The sequence below is a fragment of the Peromyscus maniculatus genome, chromosome 13, assembly GCF_049852395.1.
Source record: "Peromyscus maniculatus bairdii isolate BWxNUB_F1_BW_parent chromosome 13, HU_Pman_BW_mat_3.1, whole genome shotgun sequence".
Lineage (NCBI taxonomy): Eukaryota > Metazoa > Chordata > Mammalia > Rodentia > Cricetidae > Peromyscus > Peromyscus maniculatus.
The window spans coordinates 30,093,967-30,113,141 of record NC_134864.1 but is presented as its reverse complement, the minus strand read 5'-3'; the positions used below and the strand labels follow the sequence as shown (position 1 = coordinate 30,113,141).

The 19,175-nt window shown below is 39.8% G+C and overlaps 1 protein-coding gene across 1 annotated transcript in view; it reads left to right on the top strand.

The window, feature by feature from the left end:
* LOC121822142 (BRCA1-associated RING domain protein 1-like) overlaps positions 1–19,175 on the top strand; it is a 71,092-nt gene that overhangs the window by 49,205 nt on the left and 2,712 nt on the right. Inside the window, exon 2 of the mRNA XM_042260461.2 lies at positions 18,131–18,245. Coding sequence (XP_042116395.1) covers positions 18,131–18,245 — 115 coding nt within the window. The remainder of the gene's footprint in view (positions 1–18,130; positions 18,246–19,175) is intronic.

Sequence of the window (19,175 nt, the reverse complement as noted above, 5' to 3'; positions counted from 1 at the left end):
ACAGAAAAAAAAAGGAAAAAGGAAAGAAAAAGCTTGTTCTGAGATCAGTGGAGCAGAGTGACAGGTGTAATGGGTAAGGTTAATTAGTCACAACCGATTCTCCGGTTTCTTATAAGTGACATCCCAGGGACACCCAGAGAAATCTCCTTCAGCCAGCGAGTGAAAGAAAGCAGTCCACAAAGACTGTTAGGCTATGACTATAGATATGCACTCAGCCCCTGGCTACTCCAATCTCACAGTTCAAAGCTCTCTAAGCTGTGGCCAAACCCTGACACAAAACTGGAATATCAGGCCTAACTAGATCCCTGTGTGCTGCCTGGGATGTAATGAGTAGGAGCATCATAGCATCTACTCTTTTCCCACGAGTTTCTTTTAGTAAACACTGTTCCTGAAGTGTACCTAAAGGTCATTAGCTTGAGTTGTCTCAATACAATCTTCCACATTTTAATTAGTGGCAGGGACTCTGAAACACTTTTAGGCAGTGACATGAAGTCAACAGAACAATGGTAAGAAAATAATTAATGATGGGTCAAACACTAAATCCGTTGATGCAAGAATCAGCAGAACACATGATAAACTCTCGACTCCAAGTCTTCGTTTCTGAGATGTAAAAAGATCTGTTTATCTCCTGGTGACTAAAATGAGCATTCTCGCTTGTTACTCTTCCTGTCAAAGATCTCTCTGATAATTTTTTTTAAAATGACATGCACTTAATGCATTAATTTGAGTTCAATTTTGCTCCATCTTCTTTTGTCTTCTGTTTTTAATACATACAAAAAAAAGAACTGCAGTGAATACAGTCATGTTACATCCCAGGAATCCTTGAAGTAACTTTCTTTACCTTCCCAATCAAACACAGGATGACAGAGAGGGTAGGAGAGTCATGACCACACCTGGTGAGTAACATGTGCAGGCTCATAAATCATGAACTACCTGAGATCCAGGAGACAATATTGTAGATGGAGGAAATCCAAAGTCAGTAAGCAAAGCAAGATGAAATCAGGTTATTGGAGGTCATCAATGAGTGGCCAGGAGGGACACCGAAACACATGGTGAATCACGCAGAATCACACAGAACAAAGAACAAAATAGCTTTTATCTCTGTAAACTGGATTGGGCCAAGGGCTTCCACAGAGCATTGACTTTCAATCACTGTTCCCTTTTTGTCTCTACAACGTCAGGTCATTTGTCAGGATCAAAGCGAAGCAACACTGTGATGCAGAAGCCAGACTATCTTAATGTGATGTGCTATGTACCATGTACCTAACTCAGACCTCAGTAAAAAAGAACATGTGAGACTCCAGATAGAGAAGTCAGAGGCTTCAAACGCAGATAGTAGTAAAAGCTCCAAAGAGAACTATAGAATTCTGAGACTAATGTCCAGGGAAACTTCTTTGGGGTCCTTCCCTTCTCTAGGATTCTTCCAATTACTAACCAGAGAGCCAAGGAGCAATTCAGGAAAGAAGAGAAAGATGGTTTTGGTAGGCTGAATGTTTCCTCAAATATGCTCACCTTCTAATTCCCAGAGCTTGTACATATATTATCTCCCAAAGAAAAGGGGTGATTTACAGGTGTAATAAAGGAAATAATGTTGAGAGGGGGGATTATTCTGATGAGTCCAATGTCATCACAATGGTCCTTTAAGAGGGGGAAGGAAGAAGGTTGTGTGTCAGAAGAGAAGGAGAAAGATATATGACCATGCTTGGCAGCTGGCTTTGAAAGTGAATGAATGTTACAGTAATTGTGGATGGTCTTTTAATTAAAAAAAAAAAGTATCTGATATTGGGACGAATGCTGAAAGATCAGAGAGACAAAGGAACAAGACATGCCACTGCCACGTCTCACCTCATCAATTCTACAAATCCTCTGACTGAAATCTTGAGTCCTCACCCAAAAGGCTCCAGCCAAAAAAGCCACTAGCTGAAAGGGATGCTTCTATTGAAAAGCCTTTAGTTCCTGTCTCCTCATGCCTTACATTACCTTTCTCTGCCTAGCTACCACTTCCTGGGATTAAAGGCATGTATGCTTCCTAGTACTGGGATTAAAGATGTGTGCCAACACTGCCTGGCTCTGTTCCTCTCCTAGACTGAGTCAATCTCATGTAATCCAGGGTGGCTTTGAACTCAAAGAGATCCAGACGGATCTCTGCCTCCCGAGTGCTAGGATTAAAGGTATGTGCCACCACTGCCTGGCCTCTATGTTTAATTGAGTGGCTTGTTCTGTTCTCTGATCTTCAGGCAAGTTTTATTAGGGTATACAAAAAAATCACCACAAATGAAGAGGTCCACAAGGCCGGGGGTTCAGGTGGCCTCTAGGAATTGGGGAGAGCAAGGACACCATTTATCATCTACAGACTCCAAGAAGAGACATCATCTTGAATATCTCGAGTTTAGTTCAAGGAATCCCACATGAAATTTCTAAACACCAGAACTATGAAGTGATAAAATGTATGTTTTAAAGCTACCATGTTTAATCAGCAGTGGGAAATTTATACAACTGAGAATTATACTATTATAAATGTAGTAGAACAGGGTTCGAGGTGGTTATTGGTCACAAAGTAAATGTCTAGAAAATTTTCCAGGGGAAGCGCAAGTGACATCAAACTACAAAGCCAGTGGATGATGGCTCGGTATACTCCCCCCTCACCTTATTCTGCCAACAGTTTCTATTGATACAATGACCAGGTCACATGCTGAACAAGAAATCTGATAGATGAGGAAACCATAGAAAAGAACAGCTTAATCATCTCATTATTTGAGGTATTTCATCATATTCATTCATTCATCAGACACTTGATGAGCCATGCTGTTAAATGCTCAGGCCACAATTAAATAGTTATAATAAGAGACTTGACACCACAGAGCTGTCCAGAGAAACAATCTTCCTTGAGAGAAATCCTTTCTCTCAATATACTGTGTGTGTGTGTGTGTGTGTGTGTGTGTGTGTGTGTGTGTATGTGTGTGTGTGTGTTTCTAGTTGAAATCTATTTATACTAAAACAGATGCTCACCAAACAAAATTGCACTCGAACAAGGCATGGTTATTGATTTAGTTATAAAAGTAGTGTTTCATTACTGGGGGAAGAAAGGATATCAATGCTCTAACTCAGAATTAGGCTATGCCTGCTACATTACTGACCTGCCAGGCAAGATAAACTCACTGGTGCCATTGTGGCTTGACTGCTCTGGAGTAACTAACCATTTTCTGATTGAATTTGAGACCTGTTCCATGGGACAGAATGGAATTGCATGCCTGATGCTGTGATGCTGGTCAAAAGCTCATGGCTAGAAAGGTCATAAGCTCTAGGGTAGAACCTACTATTATCATTTTGCTCAATGGTCCTGTTGTTAAACTGTCTTTTAAATATGCATGTCCATGCCCATGTATCAGAGCTACTCTCAACCTTTGTAAGAGAAGATTCCTTTCCAGAGGGCAGTCAGTGCAGAAATGTATAATTGATCTCAGTACTAAGAATAAGATACTGAGTATTCAGCCCTCTGTAGGACATCTCCACCACCTATCCCCAATAAATATTGTGGGAGAGGAGGTAAAAAGAATCTAAGAACTAACAAATGAGGAAGAACGCTGTCAAATACAGTGTTCAGAACATGACATGGCTGTCATACTCAGAAACTCACAGCAGCTGTGGTTACCTGCATAGGCTAGAGCCAGACATAATTTCTGTATCTGTACAGGATGGAGACAGACAAAATTTCTGCACAGACTGAAGAGGTGCTCTCCATGCCCAATCTCTAACTATGGAGCTATCGGTAATTGATAGCTACTGGAGGATAGAGAATCACTCTGTTTTCAAGGTGTTCCTACTGGCAGGTTTCCCATGCTCCAGCAAATGGCCCCACATTCGTGCACATAGGGTCAGCACTAATTGCACTCAGGGGGTTTTAAAAAGAAAAATGGGAAGAAGACATGATGGCAGGAAGGTAACCTGTTTGGGAAGTGATTTGGGGAGAGTCAGAGGGAAATTGGGAATGGATAGGATAATATTTTGTGTGTAATGCATGAAAATCTCAAGAATAAAGAAAATATAATAGAAATAGTGTTTTCTGGTCTGAACACTGACTCTTGTAATTAACACCATAAAAATAAGAAAGCTATAGAATGTTGTAAGATCAAGAGCAAAACAACAGAGGCACCCAGAACACTTAAAATTGTTACCCCTGGGAGTCCTGCAATTGTACAAGGACACTGGCTGTGATTGGAGACACAGAGAACAATAGAGTTCCCTTTGAAGCCCTAGGAAAATGATATGGGAATCTGGATCTTATGAAGCAGATTGAAAGTTGACACTGTCAATCTCATATAGACTGATTCTAAAAATGTGTGAAGAATTATCTAGAGAATACTTACCCTCCATTTATAACTAAGTAGGAGTCTACATGAAAGACTGAAGAGAAACCAGAACATGAATTTCCCCAAACAGTTCTAAAGGAAATGAAGAACAGAGCCAAGAAAAGCAGGGGGAGATTGATTTTGTTTGTTGTTTGCTTGTTTGTTTTGTTTCTGTAAGAACTAGGTAACCAATAAATTAGGCCTTCCAGCTCATAAGGTCTCTGTCACAATTCTCAATCTCTATTACTGTAGTATAAAACTGATTATAGATGAATACAAATTAATGGGTATATCTGTGTACCAATAAAACTTCACTTACAAAACAGACAAGCCTGTCATTGAACCCCACTGGTGAGGAATTAAAAACCCAAAGGTCAACTTAACTGTGTAACATCTATGGTGCCCTCCTGCCATCCCATATCAATGATTAAACCAGTGTGTCAAGCAAGTCACTCAGCCTCTGCTAAGCCACAGTTTTCTTATTCTTCACCAGAGGACTAGAGAGAAAGCATGGACTAGAATACATGCTGTCATACCCAGCCCATTGCCATTGCTGTTCTCTACAATTGCTTATTCCATCTATAACCAATTGTTCTGCTCTCCTCAGACCCCCCTCCCACCATTGTCACTATCACTTGACCTTCTCTGGAACTTACACAGAAACTCATGTGACAGTATCTCCACTCTTTAGCACTGTAGGAACTATTCAAACTGTTTCACCCCCTTTCCGTTTCACGCCAGTCTGTTTGCTTGCCTTTTTAGTTAAACTTGAAAAGCTTTGGAAAACCAAAGTCATTGTATAACAGCTTGAGGAACACAGCAGAATATAACCAGCTTTCTAAGAGTTCTGTTCTGATTCTAAAATGAGCCCGAGATTGGAAATGAGGGGAGAGCATTAGCAAAAATAGTCTATGGGGACAAGGGGAAGGTAAGCAAACAAGTATTTCTAGGAGCTGGAGAGCAAAGCACCAAGCTGCAGAAACAGATGCTGGGACTTGAGGCCTCGGAGATTTCTGACAGTGAGAACATCACAAGAGTGCATCATTTCTGTCTTCAACAGGCCTCAGGGTTTCTCTGTGCAAATCCAACATCACCCGCCAATAGACAGGACATGCAAGAACATGAGAAGGCAAAGCTGCCCTTCCAAGTTGCAAGCTTTCTTGACACAGAAGGGAACAGTAGGATTTCCTACACATAGAAAATTAATTTCTGACTCTTTGTGTTCATTTTACTTAAGGAAAAATCCAAGACTGTATTATTCCCTGAAGAATAACTTTGAGTTCAAATAATCAATAGTCAGATTTTCCACTGTGTATCAAGAGCCTCTCCACTTCCGGAAACTTTGAGACCCCACACCTGCCTCCTGTTCCACCATCACAGAACACAGAAGGCAAAGGGTTAAAGCTAATTCAGGCTCAGGCTGAAAAAAATGTGAGCTTTATCTCTGGGACATCTAAATGTGTGGCTTGAATCTTGCCTCTTAACTCAAATACAAACAAGGCACCTGCAGGTAGAATTCTCAGAGGAAGAGTTGTTTAGACAGAGGCAAGAAACAAAGATGCCTGCCGGGCTTTTTTACTTAGCTTCATCCCACATATGCAACAGTTCACTGCTGATAATTCTGTTTTCCAATTTTCATTGTGATATGCTGTTTGAGCCATGAATTATTTCATAAATACATGATGGTTTCTACTTTACTGGATATCAGATAGGGACACTAAAACCCAATGCCATGTAATATCTTTGTAAAATTTTGGGGCTGCAGGGGTGCGGAAAGTCACTCAGGGCTGATGGAAAGGTAACTTAAATAATGCGTGATTTAGAAGTGTGGAATGAGGCTAGAGTTGAGCACTGCAAAACTGGTGAGTCTGTATCTTTACATAAGTTAGAAAACATACAGGATGCACAGAATGTATTCATAGCAACCTGGGTAATCACAGAACAATAGCAAATGCCCCGACATATCAAGAAGTTTATTCCTGCAAAAGATAGGATAAGTAATTTAAAGTTAATATCCTGAAGCTACAACTGTCAACAAAACTCCAAGGTACAGATCAGAGGGAGGAAAAAAGAAAGTTGGCTGTAAATTTCCTGATATCCTTTATGTAACATTTAAAGCCCTCAACTATAGTTTAGTATTCATAAGAGTCTATGTGAAAAGATACCAAAGATATTTCTACTTATGTAGAAATACAGGGAGATAGCATGTGAGAACAGCATCAAAATTAGTTAGGATCAGCTGGATCAAGAAAAGAGAGGGAGAACAAGGAATAGGAGACCATGGTAAATGAAGACCACATGAGAAAGGGAGGAAGCAGAGAGCTAGGGAGGCCCACGGAGATCCACAAAGATACCCCCGCAAAAGACTACTGGCAATGGTCGAGAGACGGCAGGAACTGACCTACTCTGGTGATGGGATGGCCAAACACCCTGATAGTTGTGCCATAAACCCCATCCAAGGACTGAGGAATCTGGATGCAGACATCCACGGCTGGGCCCCTGGTGGAGCACTGGGAGTCTAATTAGTGAGAAAGAGGAGGGTTTATATGAGCGAGAATTGTTGAAGCCAAGGTTGGATAAAGCACAGGGACAAATAACCAAATGAATGGAAGCACATGAACTATGAAACAAAGGCTGAGGGGCCCCCAACTGGATCAGGCCCTCTGAATGGGTGAGACAGTCATTTGGCTTGATCTGTTTGGGAGGTAGCTGTGCGGTGGTGCCGGGTCCTGGGCTCGTTGCATGAGTTGGCTGTTTGAATCCTGGGACTTATGCAGGGACGCTTGGCTCGGTCTGGGAGGGGGGGACTGGACCTGCCTGGACTGAGTCTATCAGGTCGATCCCAGTCCTCGGGGGAGACCTTGATCTGGAGGAGGTAGGAATGGGGGGTGGGCTGGGGGGAGGGGGAGGGGGGCGAGAGGGGGAGAACAGGGGAATCTGTGGCTATTGTGTGGAACTGAATGGTGTTGTAAAATAAAAAAAATAAAAAATAAAAATAAAAAAATTAGTTAGGATCTAATTATTTCAATATAGAAATGCAGAGGAAAATTATGGAATGGAGCTTCCCTTAGTGATGAACTATGGTATGTAATTGTATGCTAAAATAAACCTTTTCCTCCCCAAGTTGTTTTTGGTTATAGTTTAACACAGCAATAGTGACTGACTAAGACACAGGCTATTTGAGGTTGCTATTAAATTGTGTAAATTATTTATAGTTTAGATATTAACTCTTTATCACATACAAACTTTACAAATATTTTCTCCTACTCCATTGGTTAGCTTTGTTGACCATCTCCTTTGCTGTGTATAAGATTTTCCATTTCATGTGTCTTATTTGTTCATTTTTGTCTTTGGTTGCCTATGTATTTGGTGTTAGACCCAAAATTATATAAATATTGCCAACACCACAGTCAAAGGGTTTTCCTGTTTTTCAAGAGTCTTGTGCTTTCTTTATGTCTTGCTTACATTTAAATCTATAATATATTCTGAATTCTTTTTGCCTTTGGTGTAAGATGAGTGTCCAACTTCATTCTTTTGCATGTGAGTTTGTGGTTTTCCTACTAGGATTTAATATCATGCATTCTTGACATCCTTACCAAGCTTTTGCTTGCTAGATATATGGTTTTGGACCTGGGCTCTCCATGTTTTTAGACTATCCATGCTCCTGTTTTATTCTCACACCCCTTTATAACACAGTTTGTGAACAGGCAGTCCACCTTTGGCTTTGCTTCCCTGTGGTGGTATTGTGTTCCCCAAAATATTGTGTACTCTAATAAATTTATCTGGGGTCAGAGAACAGACAGCCACTAGATACAAAGGCTAGAAAATGGTGGCACTCACACCTTTAATCCTAGCATTCCAGAGATAGAAATCCCTCTGGATCTCTGTGAGTTCAAGGCCACATTGGAAACAGCCAAGCATGGTGACACATGCCTTTAATCCCAGAAAGCCAGCCTTTAATCCCAGGGAGTGGCAGTAGAAAGCAGAAAGATATATAAGGCGTGAGGACCAGGGACAAGAAGCATTTGGCTGGTTAGGCATTTGGCTGGTTAAGCATTTGGCTGGTTAAGCTTTCAGGCTTTGGAGTAACACAGTTCAGCTGAGATTCATTCTGGATGAGGACTCAGAGGCTTCCAGTCTGAGGAAACAGGACCAGCTGAGGAACTGGCAAGGTGAGATAGCTGTGGCTTGTTCTGTCTCTCTGATCTACCAGCATTGACCCCAATAACTGGCCTCGGGTTTGATTTTATTAATAAGAACTTTTAAGAATCTGGCGCTACACTTCCCTTTCTCAAATTTGATAATCAGGGTTTTTTTTTTTCTGTGAAAAATGACTGGCTTAGTTAATTTTATATTGGTATGATAAGACAACATGACCAAGGCAACTTATAGAAGAGTTTATTTGGGGATTATAATTTCAGAGGGTTAGAGTCCATGACCATGTATGGCCGCAGTCAGGCAGGTATAGTGCTGGAACAGTAACTGAGAGCTCACATCTGAACTACAAGAATGAGTCAAAGAACAAGAGCTAACTGGCATGGTGTGGACTTTTGAAACCTCAAAGCCCAACCCATGACACACCTCCTCTAACATATTTTCTTATCCTTTCAAAATAGTTCCACCAACTGGGGACAAAGTACTCAAACATGTGAGCCAATAGCAGCCAAAGGCAAAAATAATTCAAAATATATTAAAGATTTAAATGTTAGCAAGACATAAAGAAAGCACAAGACTCTTGAAAATCAGGAAAACCCTTTGACTGTGGTGTTGGCAATATTTATTTAATTTTGGGTCTAACACCAAATACATAGGTAACCAAAGACAAAAATGAACAAATAAGACATATGAAATGGAAAATCTTATACACAGCAAAGGAGATGGTCAACAAAGCTAACCAATGGAGTGGGGGAAAATATTTGTAAAGTTTGTATGTGATAAAGAGTCAATATTCTCATTCAAAACACCACAATCATATTGGGATTTTGATACCAATTGCATACAGTTTGTTCTTTGGGTTGTATAGCAAATTCTTCTTTTTTTCCAATCTCCAAGCACCTTGCTATAGTTTCAATGTCCCTGTCAAAATAAAAAGTCATGCTGAAACTTAATTACCCCTGTCAGAGTACTGAGAGGTGAGGCTTTCAGGACATGGCTAGTTCAGGAGGTCAGTGGCTGAACTATATTAAGACCACTATAGTAGGGGGTAGGTTAAAGTTCTCAGTTGTAGGAATGACTATTTCATGAAAGCCAAATACTGCTTTTTCAACTTTTCCTAGCACTCATCTTCTTGCACTGTTCTGGCCTCTCTGGCCAATGATGCTCCCTCCACCATTACTATGACAAAGCAAAAAGGTGCCAGCACCTTGATGTTAGACTTCATAAACTCCAGACTGTGAAAAATAATTTATTTTCTTTACAACTCTCTTTTCTTTAGAGTATATGCTAGATTTTTGCACCAGTACAATATGGACTGTCGTTTGTAGACTGTGACAGCATGCTTGGTGTGACTTTATGACCTGCCCTTGTAAAAATGTCAAATAAACCTGTTTCAATTCAGAAGCAAAAAATAGCACCTCCATAAAGATTAGTGACAACTGTATCCCAAGCAAAACAGAGAAGCATCAGCATGTGGGGACCATGGACAAAATTTTCCTTCTTTTGAAGAAGGTGTCAATTGTCCACCTAAGTTCTCTCAGGCACAAAGACATTGGTGTGACCCTTTGACCAGAAGAAAGGTTAAATCCTCATCATCTTCCTCTGAAACCAGGTTTCCAAATTATTGGATTTCAGCACCAGCTTCTAAGTGATTGAGCAACTCTAAATTGTTCTTACAATTCTAGAACTGGGTTGGGGGCATCATCTCAGATAAAACAATCTATCTGATCTTGGGCCTAGACCCCTTCATACCATGTCCTTGTGTCCGTATTTGCTTCTGAAACCTGTTTCTAACTCACAAGTTCTGTTGTATGATAATCTAGCATTCTTGGACTTCTAGTCAATGTCCATAACATTATATATACTTAGAGTATACCTTTGAATGGGCACATCAACTGTCAGGAGAGGATGCAAGTATTTGATTCCCAAGATGACTTTTATTCTTTCTACATATCCAGTGTTCCTCAATTTGCACACAGAAACATCTCCATCACAACCTTTAATATTAAGTAAAGAGTATATTTTAAAACCAGGTTCTTTTCTAAAAAAAAAAAATATATTTATTTATTTTACATCCTGACCACAGCCTTCCTCTTTTCCCACTCCCTCCCCTTACCTCCCTCCCTCCCCCTCCCAATTCACCCCTTCTCCATATTTGCTCAGAAAGGGGCAGGCCTCCCCTGGGCACAAGCAAAACATGGTCTATCAAGCTGTCATAAGACCAAGCACCTTCCCCTGTATTCAGGCTGGGCAAAGCATGAATCTCTGAGGATGGCTCCAGCTAGACTCCTTGCAGCAGTGGATGTATAGCCTGAACTGGCCATCCCCTTTGATCAGACTGGTGACTACCCCATGGCCAAACATTGGGCCTACTTCGGGGAGCCCTGCTGAGGAGAGAGAGGAGGGACTATAGAACCTCATTATTAACTCTTCAAATTTTTTTTTCATCTGTCTCCCATTAATTTTGGAATGTCATCTGTAGATGGGCATTAGTTAACCTGTCATATTATTTTCATGGTATGCTATTTTGACACACACCTTTCTTTATGGGACAGTTTTCTAGGAGTTTCAAAGTATCTGTTTCTTTATTGTTTTCACAAAAATTTATGTGGCTTTTTAAATGTTTATTGTTTTTCTTATGTTTTACTGAATTGTATATAAATAATCCCGATGGCTTTTTCAACATGCATGAAATAATTCTTGTGAATTCTTTCCTAACTAGGTTATTGGCAAATTGTAGGAAAATAAAGTATAGGTACATTTTATGAAAATGACAATATTAATAATCAAACATAAATAATCCTGTTTTCCCTGCCTCTGCTCACTCAGTTTTATTCCCTGATTTGTCTCAAACTCCAAGTTTCAGATATAGCACTGCAATGTGTAATCATTATCTTTGGGAGGTTTGTGGAAGGGCTTGTTTATCATCAGTATTCATGGTCATACTCAGGACATGGCTCTTGCTTAAAAATGACCTCTCTTTCCCTTTATATCCTCAATAATTCAGAGCAGTGACATACCATTACAGGTTTCCTTTTGAATTTAAGCACTAAAGGATGTCTTCAGTTTACTAACAAAAGGGAAACATCTTATAAAGTAATAAGTATAAAAAGCAAACAAACTCCCAATATTCTGGAAAGTGAAATACATAAAGACTATTTCATGTTTTCATTAATTTATATTTCTTAGAATTAGACCAGATTAAGTCATAAATATAAATGTATAGACATTGGAAATATTTTGTCAAATATGTGGTTTTTCAAAAGAAAAGATGTTTTTCATGGCTATTGCCAAGAATCTTAGACAACTGAGCGAGGCTCACCAAGGACTTCCTGACACACTCCTTGCATGAGTCTTTCCCATCAACACTAAAGCCTTCGGGAGGTCGTATTAAACTCCTATATTTAATCATAAGTGTCTGTTTCAGGTTATATCGTGTATATATAAATACATATATCTGTAATGAGTCTTTCTCTGTCCTGTCAGCCAGCTTCCAATAATGACATGGAGATTTCTTATTAGTTATGAAAGCTCGGTCTATAATTTAGGCATGTACCTAACTAGTTCTTACAACTTAAATTAACCCATTTTTATTAATCTATGTTCTACGACATGAATCATGGCTGTTACCTCTCCTCCCACATGTCCTGCTTCCTCCACATCTGGCTGGTAACTCTACCTCTCTTCTTCCCAGAGTTCTCTCTCTGCCTAGAAGCCCTGCCTATACCTCCTGCCTAGCTATTGGCTGTTCAGCTTTTTATTACACCAATCACAGCAATACTTCTTCACATAGTGTACAAATATCCCACAACATATATCCGTGTAATAACAATTGATGAAAAAAGAGGCCATGAACTTGAAGGAGAGTATGAAGGGGAATATGGGAGGGTTTGGAAGGAGAAAGTGAAAGGGGGAAATATAATTAAAATACAATCTCAAAAACAAACAAAAAGAAAAAAACTATCAGTTTCATTTGGTAAAATCATAGCATGTTAAAATAACACTACTCACCTGGAAAATAACAAAAGAAGCTGTTTCATGGGCACTTTCACCTCATAAACAAAACTGTTACAAGTTCTGGATCCAATGGCCACTAATGTGTATTATATTTGCTTTAATGTTGGCTTTATTTAATTGTCAATTCTATGGGCTTTCCATTTCTAATTAAATTTTCACTTATTTTCAGACATTCAGGCATGAATTCTTAACTCTAAATGCATTCAAAGTAAAATTACATAAAACCAAGCATACAGACATATACATAAAAATAAATGCATTTTAAAGAGGGGTTGAATTAGAGCCCTCCTTGTCCTTTAGCGAGTAGAGCTCCCATAGTCCTAAACAAGGTCCTCATAAATCACTGACAGCAACATCAGTTGCTTTAATTAACTTTGCATTTGATGCACTGGTTAAAATATTTGGTTCTTTTTCATTGTCAATGATGAATGAGAAGTTGGATATTTTCCAGTCTGCAGTGACTGAGACTATAAACATAAACTTACAACATAAGTTAGCAAGATCGCAAGACAGCTGATAGCAAATGGTTCTCACTACTCCACCCATCTGAAATACTGTGCATGAGATGAAAACTTAAGCAGGAAAGGTTCTTCTCTGGGCCTTTGCTTCTCTCACTATTACAATTCCTCTCCCACTGGACACATGAAAGTTGAAAGATTTAATCATAAGGATTCTGGACTTGATAATATTTGATACATGGAATGTCTTACGACAATAGGATTAAATAATTCTAATAGTCCCAAATTTGTCCCAACCTCAGTGTGGATAGCCCCAAATCTTAGAATTATAGGATTTATTTCTGGAAAAAGTGATTTTCCATAGAACACACACACACACACACACACACACACACACACACACACACACACACATGTGCATGCACACACAAACACCTATGGTACAATTTCTATGAACTCCTGAAATCAGATAAGCATATATAAACCAAACACTCATTAAGGCCCTTCAAACGTAAAAAATTTCTAACCATGTTTGACACCTTTTTTCTTAGTGGACAACCACTTACATTTTATCTCCTCAGAAACAAAGAAAAAGTCATTTGATAATACAGATACAGGAGAACGTTTTTTTTAAAATATTATGTAACACATCATCAGAAATATAAAATATTATAATCATAAAATAAGCTGTTATAACAAAGATAATCAGAAAAAAAGATCTTAGAAATTAGAGTGTTTCAAACATTTAAAAGTTAAGTATTTGAAACATGAAGTTTAGATATAAAATCGGGCAATACAGATAAAATTAGAGTACTAATCCAGATGGCATAGTATCTATCTACACAAATTTCCAAAAACAAAACAAAAGGAAAGATGTCTTTCAAATACTATAAAATCTATTAAAACTAGAAATTATTTACTTGATAAAAATCCCACAAAAAGATCCATAAGTTGAATGTAAAGACCTCCAAGTCATATTTTTATTTTATCACACTGTGAACAAATTATCAAAAGAAGATACTATTGTTGAAATAAAATGAAAGGTTTTCTTGGGCTAGAGAGATGTCTGAGTCATTAAGAGATCATGCTGCTTTTCTAGAGGACATGAGTTCAGTTCCCAGCACCCATATCAGGTGACTCACAAACACCTATAATTCCAACTCCAGAAAACCAATGCCTTCTTCTGGCCTCTGTCAGCACCTCCTCCCTCTCCTCCCTCTCCCTCTCCCTCTCCCTCTCCCTCTCCCTCTCCCTCTCCCTCTCCCTCTCCCTCTCCCTCTCCCTCTCCCTCTCCCTCTCCCTCTCCCTCTCCCTCTCCCTCTCCCTCTCCCTCCCCCTCCCCCTTCCCTCCCCTTCCTATCCCTCTCCCCTCCCCCTCCCCCTTCCCATCCCCCTTCTGTCTCTCTCTCACACACACAATTGATTTTTAAAATTGTAAAAAGATGCTATGTAAAATAATCAAACTATGATTTTGGACTCAGCACAATGTCAGGTGGAGGACAATAAAGAAACACTTAGGAATTATCAAGAAAGTATTATTTCCAAACAAAACTGCAATACTTGCTTACATTAGCCAAGACAGGCCTTTTGTCCTTTACTCCATGTTTGCAGATTGACTCATAGACGTTTTTATATTCTAGTTTTGAGTAAGAGAAAAGAACACTTAAGAATAGTTCCCTCAAAGTCTAGGTCAGGCTGAAGTGAGCTGTCCCCCACTCTTGGGAAGAAGAGATCGTCTTACATGTCACCTCCATGGTCTTTCTTTTCTCGTCCTCACTCGGTTCTGTTTATTTCAAGCATGACATGGGACACTTCTGGTGCTAGCAGCAGACTGACACTTGGTTCCAGGCCAGGCCTGCCCAGAAATGAGCCTTTCATGGCCCTCAACAGAGTCAAGGCCGAGGTGTCACCCTTCATTGGAGTCCAGTCACTGGCAGTTTTTTCCTCTTAGGATGTTAATGTATTTCTAGCACATGTGTCTAATTTTTAGTGTATGTTTATAGAGACACAGATTCCTTCTGGATAGGTTTTAGATAGCAGTGCTTGAGGAGATCACATTTTCATATCCCAAACTACTTTCAAATAGCTAGGAATTTGAACTGTAACTCTGATTGTATTATTATTATTTTTTAATTATTCCTACTTTCCTGTTGTTTTCTCAGTGATGAAATTGAGGTCATTGAGTAAAATAATCTCAAAGACAAATAGGAAATTGTCTGGAGATTTTGTTTTTAAAATGAAGATAGTTTATTATAAGATCCATTTTGAGATCATGTTTTTCAGGCTTTTGATAGACCCTTTATTTTCAAGTTTATTATTTGTGACGTCTTTAATCAAAATAGAATTGCATTGGTTCTTCCCTCCCTTTCCTTCCTCCAGCCTCTCCCACTCACCCTTTCCCCAACCCCTCCACTGCCCCCACTCTCAAGTTGATAGTCTCATTTACTTTATATCTATTAAATACACTCATGTATGTGTGTGCACGAAGAGATATCAACAGAACCTGTCGAGTCTATTTTTGTTGTTTGTGTGTGTGGTTTCAAGGCTGACCACTCTGCACGGCTCAACCCATGAAGAGGCTCATCCCTAGGAGAGGCTGATCCTAGGAGAAGCTGATGATAGTTGCCTATATTCAAGTTTTCCCTCTTCCATGTTAACATGTCCATTATAGTACTATTGCTCCTGCCCTGTTTCACAGCATACTTCTTGGTATTCTGGCTCTTCTTCCATGATATTCCCTGAGCCATAGATGCAGGAACTCCTTCCTTTAGTCTTTTGATCTCTACATTGTATCCAGTTGCAGTTTTAAAGAGAGGCTTCTTTGAATGAGGAAGAGTAGTTGCACTTATCTGTGGGTATAAGGATAAGATTTGAAACTTAGTAAGGAATTATACTGGTCTAGCAAAGTGGCAGTAGAAGATTCTTTTCTGAGGTCCATGACCTCACCAGCCCCAGAAAGCTGTCTAGGTTTCTAACACCAGGCACAGTTTCCCTCCTGGTGAATGGGGCCTTAGTCCAATTAGACAGCTGTTTATTGACACCTTCATGCCTATCTTGCCATGCTGGTAGTTGTCGTGGTTCATAGGTGTTGTAGCTGGGTAGGGCTGTTAATTGCTTATGTCTCTTGGCAGTTTGCATAGCGTTTTCTGGAATCATGAAAGCTATCCTGGAGGGAAGATGCTTTCAGGTCAGACTCAGCTTGAGTCATCTGAGCCTTGTGACCCACGGATGCAGTGTTCTTCAGCATTGGGGCCCAGCCCTGAGAGGAAACCAAGGGCTTCACTGATAATCTGTATTGCTTAGGAAGTCATTTGGACTATCCTGACCTGTGGTGGTATGTTATGTACCCTAATAAACTTTGCCTGGAGATCAGAGCAACAAAGGAACAAGCCACCTCTTAGCTCTAGGACTCCTGATTAGGATTCATGTTACACTGACCAACTCTTCAAAAGGAGATTTCTTGTGTCTGGTACTGGGGTTTTTGTTAGTTTGTGGTTTGGGGGGAAACATTGTCAGCCCAGGTGGCTTAACTTCCTCATACATATGTTCACACGTATATATGTATATACATACATGTATGTGTTGTATATAATTTTAGGTAGTTATAAAATAATATGATTCCTTGATGCTTGATCAAACAACATTGGCATTATTTGTCCCTCAGTCCTCATCTTCCATCTGTATTGACCTCCCTTCACCCTCCCTAGTTGGATCCCCTTCCTGTTATCCATTCTTCCTGCATATTACCTGTACCCTGCTATTCTCTACCAAGGGCCTCCACTGCCTGAGGTCTCTTTACTTTTCTGGTGTCTCTGGTTACTACATGTTGTCTGCTCAGATCTGAGGTGTTGAGGCTAGGAACTACTGACAAGAGAGTGGCATTTGTCTTTGTGGGTCTGGGTTACCCCATTTCTTGCATTTTATGCATAGAAACTTGTGAGACAGGTGGTATTGTTAGTTCTGCTTTTATTTCTTTCCACAGGCAACAAAATTAAGCCTTATAAGTTTATGTAATTATACCAAAGCACTAAGTCATTTGACTTTAAACCTCAAATTTAGTTGTACAAATTAAACCCAGCAGTCAGTCTCTCTCTCTCTCTCTCTCTCTCTCTCTCTCTCTCTCTCTCTCTCTCTCTCTCTCTCTCTCACACACACACACACACACACACACACACACACACACTCCATCCTAAAGTGCTGCTGCTGCTACTGCTCAGGTTGTATTGTCCTATGTGACTGGTCTTGGGTGTGTTATTTTAGCATGCAGTCAGGCTGTTGATGGTGACTGTCCCTGCTAAGGTTCTTCCTTCTCACTAGACAGCAAGAGCGCATGCTTTTTAAGCTGAAACTGTGAGCACACTTACCTAATCCATAGGAAGAATTCTTTCTCTGGAGAATAGCAAGCCAACTTCTCTACAGGAGTGATGTCAGGTCCCAGGCATGTCATGGGCTCTGCTCAGGATTTATTTTAACAGGTGCTGTTGTGTGGCTAGCTGAGGAAGGTGCTGTGGACAAATGCAGTTTCCTAACATTGGGTCTCTAACAGGGGACCATATTTGCAACTGGCAAAATGAACAGATTGTTAAATGTTCAGTCCAGACTGGACTGAACTTACTCGTTGCTTAAAAGCTTCCATAAGAAGGAAGGATGGATTTCTTACTTTTTTTTTTAAAGTACAGAAAGCTAATTTTATCGTATTTTCTTTTCTTTTTCTATGTGGTTTACACCCGTGTGTGTGTGTGTGTGTGTGTGTGTGTGCGCCCGCACACATGTGTTAATGTCAGAGGCAGACATTGGGTCTCTTCTGTCATCCTCCACCATTTTTTTTTTTTGAGACATGGTCCCTCTTGAAACCTGGAGCTTACCATTTTAGCAAGGCTAACTGGCCCTTGACCACTGGGGGATCTGCTTGCTCTCCACAACCCCAGCACGGATATTATAGGTACATGCACAACTGGAGATCCAGACTCAGTTCCTCATACTCTCATGGCACACTCTTCACTGTCTCTCCAGCCCTAACTTTATTGTGTTTTCTTTTGTTATAATTGGGATTTCAAGATTTCAGAATATTTAGGATATTTAGGGCAGCCATGAAGAAGAGACTAACTTAGATGGATGTCGCAGATGTTCACCTGCTTTGTGTTTGATTAGTCCTCGTTTCTTGTCAGGGGTGAAAGCCTGTCTGCACAGCAAAGTACGTGAACAGGAAGAAAAGTATGAAGTTCCTGGAGGTCCACAGAGGAGCAGGCTCAACAGAGAGCAACTGGTATTTTTCTTTTACATACTCTTATGGCTTCACATTATTATCACCATCATGGAAACTTTGCCCTTTCAGCCAGTACAGGTGACTGATTAAAATTTTAATTGTGCTTATTTCAAGCACTTGATTCTGAAAGATGATCACAGTGTGCAGTAAAATCCAGAAGGTAATAATTTCATACTGTTAATGGATTTTTGGCATCTTGAACATTCCCATAAAGCTTCAGAATCTGAGGTAAATCTCAGATACAGGAAGTAGCTTGAAAGAAAAGTTACAGCTGCTGCTCGGATTTAGTTACCATATGTTTTTATTGTCACATATTGCAGTTTTAATGGACAATATTCCATTATTCTGTCAATATATAAGTATGGTAGAAATGACAAAGACATTTTCTAATTGGATCAGTAGCCATGACTTCATAATCTGTTGCGTACTGGCAGTGCATCTCTGGAATCCTGAGGCCACACTCCTACCATGGCTGCCCAGGAGCCCTTCGGTATCATCTAGAGACCTGAATGTAGAGGAACAGCACTGAACTGTGTGTGGGAAAAACGCTGCCTTCGTAGTTGAAATCCAGCCTGGCATTACTAATGCTTACTTCAACTATCTTAGAATTTAGAGAGATTTAAATCCTACCCATGTGGACAAGCATCCTGATGGAGGAAATTTGATGAAAAGTTGTGGTTTTGTTTTTTTTTAATTTGGACAGGGTCTCACTATATAGTACAGGCTTTACTCTTTCTTGGTTAGCCTTAGTGATAGGATTATAGGTGTATACTGCTATGCTTGGCTACAGGATGTTGTTGTGTTTTGTTTTTGTTTTGTTTTTCACTACAAAGCACATCTGAAATTTTAGGAAAGTAAAAGGAATCAGGCAGTGGCTGAATATTAAATGAAAAAAATCATAAGTAAGAAACTCTTATTTTCATGGCTGGA